This window comes from Heterocephalus glaber, unplaced genomic scaffold, assembly GCF_053883595.1.
Source record: "Heterocephalus glaber isolate CG9 unplaced genomic scaffold, H.glaber_assembly_v1.0 deba00001662, whole genome shotgun sequence".
NCBI classification, from domain to species: domain Eukaryota; kingdom Metazoa; phylum Chordata; class Mammalia; order Rodentia; family Bathyergidae; genus Heterocephalus; species Heterocephalus glaber.
The window spans coordinates 171656-179684 of NW_028258403.1; the positions used below are offsets into that span (position 1 = coordinate 171656).

At 36.7% G+C, this 8029-nt stretch overlaps 1 protein-coding gene across 1 annotated transcript; it reads right to left on the reverse strand.

Annotated features, from left to right (window-relative positions):
• Window positions 1-6004: 6004 nt before the first annotated feature.
• Window positions 6005-6979, reverse strand: LOC101722858 (olfactory receptor 11G2). The gene has a single exon (XM_004865083.2). It carries the CDS (start codon window positions 6977-6979, stop codon window positions 6005-6007), a length of 975 nt encoding a protein of 324 aa, XP_004865140.2.
• Between the last annotated feature and the right edge of the window lie 1050 nt (window positions 6980-8029).

The window sequence follows — 8029 nt, forward strand, 5'->3', positions numbered from 1 at the left end:
AAAAGAATGTGTATTCTGATTTTGTGGGATGGAATACTCTGTAAACATCTATTAAGTCCATTTGTTCAGTAGCTTGGTTCACAGTTCTAGAATTTCATTGTTGACTTTTTGTCTAGATGATCTGTCTATTTGTGATAGTGTCGTATTGAGGTCACCCACTACAACTGTATTAGTGCTTATTTCGTTTTTCATGCCCGTTAATATTTGTTTTGTATAGTTGGGGGCATTTGTATTTGGTGCATATATATTTAGGATTGTCATCTCTTCCTCTTGTATTGTTCCCTTCACAAGGATGTAATGACCATCTTTGTCTCTCTTAATTAGTTTTGGTTTGAAATCTACTTTGTCTGCAAATAAGATTGCTACCCCTGCTTTTTTCTGGGTTCCTGTCATTTGGAGAGCCATTTTCCATCCTTTTACTTTCAGTCCATGAATTTCTTTTTGAGTTAGGTGTGTTTCTTGTACACAGCCTATTGCTGGATTTTGCTTCTTAATCCATTCTGTCATTCTACTTCTTTTGATTGGTGAATTGAGGCCATTAACACTGATAGTTATAATTGATAGATATTGACTCATCCTTGTCAGGATGTTTTACTATTGTTGGCTCTTGTTTCTTTTTCCCCTTTCCCTTTAGTTTCTTATCTTGTCCGGTGGCTTCCCTCTGTTGAGCCTCATGGAGTTGTGACCTTCGTTGCTTTTTTCTAGGATATTGCTTAGAATTGTTTGGAGTGCTGGTTTGGTGTTCATGAAATTTCTCAGGTGTTCTTTGTCATGGAAGTATGTAATTTCCCCATCAAGTTTGAAAGATAATTTTGCAGCATACAACAGTTTAGGTTGGAAGTTATTTTCTTCTAGGGCTTGAAATACTTCACTCTAGGTTCTCCTTGATTTGAGGGTTTGTGTTGAGAAGTCTGCAGTGATTCTGATGGGTTTTCCTTTGTAGGTGATTTGTTTCTTTTTTCTAACTGCCTGTAGGATTTTGTTCTTCTGTTGGGTTTCTGGGATCTTGAGTATTATATGTCTAGGTGTAGATTTTTTTTGATCATGGCTGGGTGGAGTTCTATATGCCGCACTATCTTTATGTCCAATTCTCCACCTCTGTCTGGGAAGTTTTCTACTATTACTTCTGTGAACAGTTTTTTTTATGTCAATTGTACTTTCTCCTGTTTTTTGTGGACTCCTATCAGTCTTATGTTATTCTTCTTTGTATCATCTAGCAGCTCTTGGACTGATTTCTCATGCTCCCTTACTATTTTTAAGAAATCTCTGTTTTCATGGTCCCTCACCACAATCCTGTCTTCTATATGTAATACTCTATCTTCAGATTCTCTTAATCTGCTCTGCATGCTTTCAATGAAGTTTTTAATCTCCTGAATATCTGTTTGAATCTGTTTCATGGGTTCCATTTCTTTCTTATGTTGGGCGATCATGGTTTCCATTTCTTTGTTATGCTGGGCATTCCTGGCTTCCAGCATGTTTCTGAGCTCATCTACTTTTTTAATCAGTTTCTGTTCTAGAGCCTCTAATCATGTCTTTCACTCTGCTCACCATCTCTGTAGTTATCTGGGAGATTATTTCTGCTTTGAATTTTTCTAGAGCCTCATTCATCTGTTTTGTTATTTCCTGTGCTATCAGTTTAGTGTGTCCAGGTCATTGATTATGAGACTTTTGCACCTCATTTCCCCTAGAAACTGCCTTTTGTGGGGTGGAAGTCTGGGTTTGTGACTTGCTTAAATGCCTTCTCATTTTTTTTTTTTTGGTACTGTCCCTGGTTTAGTTCCTGGGTTGATATTGTGAAGTTGTTTATTGTAAGTATCTTTGTTTATCTATTTAAAACCCTTATGGAATGATTGCTTCTCAGAGGTGTCTACCAGATATAGCTGGTCTTTAGGTTTTGAGTCTCTAATGACTCTGAGGCTATCTCATTTTCATACCAGGAAGGAAAACTGTTTAGATCAATCACAACACCTTAGCCCAAGTCATATAATAGGCAACACCATAGCATCTAATACCTCTTAAAGAATGACAATTTGTGGTAGTTATTAATCTATCACCTTTAAAAAATAAAGGGCCTCCTTCAAGGTGTGTCTCTGCTGTCACAATAGACAATGTGGGCAGCAGTGTGCAGTTTTAAGTCAATGAGTCTCAGTAAGCTAGTCTCAGACCTGTGAGATTCAGGCAGATTTCTGGTTGCAAGACCCAAGTTGAGCCCCCTGTCCTCCTGCAGGGTTGCACTCTGCAAGTTTCTACTGCAGATTTCAGCTGCTTTACCCCTGAAGAATGTCCATTTTCCAATGGGAGCTGATGATCCCTCCTACTTACCAATCATGGTTCCCTTTTATATTTCTAATAAAAGTAAATAAGAAACCAGTTCTGACATGTTACTTTATCAAAATAGGTATTTTGAAAAATAAGAGCTATTCTAGATGTTTGAATTTCAGATATTCTTCAAATACAAAAGTGAATCACCTCTGTTTCTCTTCTTTTCCATTATTATTACATGTTTTATACTTTATGCATTGTCTGCTCCCCTTTCTCTGTGTTCTCTCCCTGGATACACTGCCATGAGACTCTGTTACATCTCCACCTTCCTCACTGCCTCTCAACCAATTCCCTTATCAGTGGGTGGTGGAGCTCAAAGAGTAAAGTTCTGGGCATTATAGCTAGGCCATGCTGGTGTCCCAGGCAAGACTAAGTTCAGGACAAAAGATCAATTGTGTGGGGATTTTCTTGAGGCAGTGCTTTTCCTCTATCTGTGGTTCATTTCTGTTCATCACAGGCAAAAGCCTCTACGCTCTGTAGTGTTATCACCACCTGACTGATCACCCACACTAGGCTCTTTGCTGTCATCTTGCCAGTGATGGATATGATTCCCATATCTTGTACTGAGGATTTGATTTCTAGAGCCATTTACATTACTAGGTGTGATGATGAGAGCTCCTTTAAAGCAGAGATTGGGTCTCAATCTGAACACTTAGATTGGGTCTAAGTGTTAGTCATGAGTGATGATCACAGTAAAGAAGAAGGAACAGATAGGGTGTCTTAATTACTTTTCTCTTGTTGCTGAGACAAAACTCTCGACACTCAAAGTTAAAGAGGGAAAGGATTATTTAGCTCACAGTTAGTAGAGGTTTCAGTCCATAATCAGCTGGATTCAAGGAAGGCTTGGCAGAAGAGAACAGTTCATGGCAGGCAGAAGGTAGCAAAGCAACATGGGACTTTAATGGCATCTTACTACCCCCTTTATCTTATCCAGACTCCTTAGGGAAGGTAGCACTCACATCCCTAATCCTTGTATCCATGAGCTTCGCATTGCACATGAATCAATTCCAGCCTCACACACTCTAGATCCAGCCACCTCTGAAAAAGCCATCTGTGACCTCATGAGGCCTTGGGGATGGGAGATCTAAACACAAGCCTTGACATAGGGTGATAATTGAACATGAAAATGGCATGTCAGGAAATGAGGACTGGCTACCAGGGGCCCTAAAAACAAAGAAAATGTTTTTCAGAAACAAGGATATTTGATGCATTCATCGAACTTTACCAAACTCCATAATATTTCAGGGTTGCAATTATTCATAGGTTGGGGTGTCACTTGTGGCTTCTGAGAAATTGTGGAAGAATTTTGTCAGTACAATTCAAAATGTACGTGAAATCTTTCAATACAGGTGTAGGTGGAAATAGTTCAACAAAATATCTCCTACAGTATCATAATTCCACTCTCATTTACTAATTGTGTGACATTAGAAAAGCAATGAGCCTGTGTAATAGTGTTAGTTTTCTAAGTTAATGTGGCCCTGATGATAATCAGTAAGGTCGTGATATACAATGATTGTCATGTATAATAAATGATGTGACTCTTCTCAAAATGTATTCAGTGGCATAATAGATCTACAAAGGCACATGGGTGAATAGAAATGTATTCTGGACAATTTTGATGTAGAGTCATATAAAATATATCTGATGTTCATGATATTCAATAGTCATGATAGTTTTGAAGACTCATGAATTGACTTAATTTTAGGAAATACAGTAAATGCTTAATTGAAATATGCATTCTCAATTCTTATTAAATTTGTAGGTAGTATTCCTAGATACACATTTGAAAATTTGGAGATAGTTTATGTAACTTGTTTATCTCAATGTCAATCAGCTGACAAATGTAAATAGTGCACATTATTGAATTAAATGAAGTAGGATGGAAGCTTGCCATCTTTAAGCCTTGAAGGAGATGTTTGTGTGGTTTGTACAAAGCATAGTTTTTTGTTTTACAGTTTAATTTTTTTTGGTACCAGGGATCGAACTCAGGACCCTGCACTTGCAAGGCAGACACCAGAACCACTGAATTAAATCCCCAGACAGTTTAATTTTTTGTTAGTGGTCAATAGGAAGTTTTGAGGGAAATTAGCAGAACAATAAATCATCTACTGAGCCTACTAGATTTTAATTTATATCCTTATATTTGATATCTTAGTATATATTAGCAAAAACTGTGTTTTCATTTTGACAACATTTGGAAAAGTCCTAAATTGAACAAAAGTTACCAACCCAATTAATTTGGATTTCAGTCCATTAAGTAATACTAAGCTGACAGTTTTTCTGGGATGCAGATAGTCTGAAATATGAGAAGACTACTTAATTATTTCTTCTAACTTTGATAGCACAGAAACCACTCAACTTTATAAGCAACCTACACAATACTTTGCTTTCATCCTATATTTTCATACCTTTTCCCAGTTTTCTCAGAAAGGGAATGATTCTGAATAAATTAACCTTCAGTATCCACAGAGGAACCATGATTAAAATTATCAGGAAAACCTCAGCATCATTTTACACTCAAAATATTTTCAAAATATTTTGGGTGAAGTTGTGAATTAAGTGTCATGCTAATGGCAATAATTAGTCTAGTCAATGATTCCCTTTCAATTTACATTACTTTTGTGAAATCTAAATGAACAAATGAATATTCCTCTCCCCAAACAAGTGTTCAATTTTCTTGCGAAGCTCTCAGAAATTCCGCCTCTAGTTGATGAGAGCACCCCAAATTCTTGGTTGTTTCTCACAGAGAGACCAATTGGAGTTGCATGTACCTTTGTGGAATTGGTGACTTTTGGCAGGCTGTAAATATAGCTCTGCATACTGCATCATATTTTCCTGTGTTTCATCAATTTTTACAGAATTGTCTATGAAAGGATTGGTTATCAGTGGTTAAGGAAAACTATCATTAAATAAATAATTGTGATTATGTACTTCAAAGAACAAAAGATCTTTATATATCATTAGAAAAAAGTTTTAAAAATGTTTAAAAAATACTGAGGTAAAATATGGCCCCAAAACATATCATTTGACAATGATTTGTAGCAGAAAATAAATTACTGCTTAATAATGGCCCTTTAAATTTAGCATCTACCTTAACTCTGTTCTGGGTATAAAGTAGTCACTCAATTTCTAGTTTTTATTTGGTTACTCTCTGTCTTACATTTAATATCCAGCTTAGGTCATTAGTTTGTTTCTTTACAATCCTTTCAGAAAAATCATATTTTTTCTTTGCAGATGGAATGACTCCATCACATCAGCACAACTTCAGACTTTGTACATATAGAATTTTTCCTTTAATCCAGTGATGAGGAATCTTTTAGAGTTTTCAAAGACACAAACAGCTTGTTGTGGCACAAGCGCCCTAGATTTGTCACCACTGCTCTATTCAGGACTTACCAATGGAGGAGAATATGTGTCGTTTTAAACTTGAAACAAGTATATGATCTATTTAAAAACCTTATTTGTTTCTTCAATTTTCAGATACAAAGAATATTTATTTCGGTTTTTAAATATTGAGTAATATATACAATTACTTAAGGACAATTATGCTATTTAATAGGACTAGTCCATCAAGTAGTGACATTAAAGATTCTAAGACTTTCATTGTGACAATTCTCTAAAAAAATTAAGTTTAGCACAAAATCTCCTAGTTTTATCATATTAAAGTACATTGTAATGTAACTTAGTTTACCATGATTTCTTCTTTCTGTTTTATGAACAGGCTTTCATTGCTAAAAACTTTCCTTAGGGCAGCCTTCATCTCCTTATTCCTCAGGCTATAAATCAGAGGATTGAGGAGGGGTGTTACCACAGAATAAAATAAGGTCACAATTTTTTGCACTTCCACTGGGTGTGTTGACCCAGGGCTAACATACATCACCATAATAGAGCCAAAAAACAAAAACACCACAGCCAGATGAGAAGCACAAGTGGAGAAAGCTTTGCTTTTGCTGGCTTCAGAGGGCATCCTCAGCACAGACAAAATCACCAGTGCATAGGAACAAAGGATGAATAGAAAAGTCCCAATCATGAAGACTGCATTGAAAGTAGAGTAAATGAACTGGGTGGTATTGTCCTCAGAACAGGATAGCATCATTATTGGGACAGGATCACATACAAAATGGTTAATGATATTTGGGCCACAGTAGGGTAACTGTGAAATGAAAACGACTGGAGTTAGGAAAATGATGAACCCACTGGACCATCCCAAGACAACAAGGCCAGTGCAGAGTTGTCTGGTCATGATGCGTGGATAATGCAGTGGATGGCATATAGCAAGATACCTGTCAAAGGCCATGATGCAAAGGTAGAAGCCTTCATCACACCCAAAGGAGAAGAAGAAGTAGAATTGTGCAAAATAACTCACAAAGGAGATGGACTTCGTTGTGGAGATGAAGTTGGCCAATAAGTTAGGGACAGTTGTGGTGACATAGCATATTTCCACAAGAGAGAAATTCCCCAAGAAGATGTACATGGGCGTGTGAAGGTGCCGGTCTCCCTGCACAGCCCAGGCAATGGCCGTGTTCCCCATGAGAGTCAGAGTGTAGGCTACTGAGAAGAGCCCAAAGAAGAGGAGCTGCCTTTCTGGACTTGAGTGGAAGCCCAGGAGGATGAAGTGGGTAATGGAGTTTGTGTTTTCTTTCTTGGATACGTTCATTGTTCTGGAAGACATGAAGATGATATCAGTTATTCATTTAATGTAGAGTACTAGTTTTTATAGGAAGCACCAAATTTTTGAAAGTTTCTTTTGGTAAAGTAATAAACGTGAGATTTCTCCTGAAGGCAACAAGAATATAATCTTGATTAACTATGTCTGGAGAATGTGATTCTATTTAAGTGCATTGCAAATAATAAAAATAAAAATCAGCATTGTGCTGGAGGAAACATTAAGAACAGAATTTCAAACTTTGTAATTTTAGGAAGTCACTTTACCTGCATATGTATTTGTCCATATGTGTTTACCTTATATGGTAGAGTGCATACACATCAGTCGAAGTTAAATTCTTTTTAAAGTACTATATAAGATAATTTACTATAACTGTTTATACTGGTCATGAGACTAAATGAAGTGTTACTCACATTAAAATATTCCAAAGGCCAGGTCTCATGGTGAAAGAATGCATCCACCAATGTGTATCCCTCTTGTGGTTCCTTATGGTATTGTACAATGATTAAAAAAAATCTTTCTGAGGGCCACTGATTTAGATCATTGATACCACGCCTGTCTCACAAGTGCAAGGTCTTGAGTTTGATCCCCAGTAACAACAACAACAAAAAAAACAAAAAGAAGTAATCTCTCTGGGCCTGGTATAAATGGCTTTTATATGACTATACCTAGTAATTATTTAGCATTAATGAAATGATTTCTCTCTGCCCTGCTGGTTTCAGGTCCACAGTACAGGGAAGAGCCTTGCAGTTTTGCACCTAGAATTTTCTAGATGAAAATTTTGATTCACTATTTTGTTGATGTAAAAATTCGATATACCACATGGGCCACTTTTTCTAAGTGAGGGAGCCTGCTCTGAGCGGTTAGACTGCTTAATGTGGACTATTTTGTTGCAAAAAAAAATCATTGCAGATATGTTTATTTGTGCATGTAGGTTCCATAGTGTTTTCTTAATCAATGATTTTTCTGCTTATTGTTTGCTTTCCTTTATGTAAATAACCCTGATGCTTTTTTTTGGCAGGCATTTCCCTCTAAGACAAT

Bases quoted from the DNA above. Each gene is read 5' to 3' on its own strand.
- LOC101722858 (XM_004865083.2), bottom strand. From the start codon at position 6,979: ATGAACGTATCCAAGAAAGAAAACACAAACTCCATTACCCACTTCATC.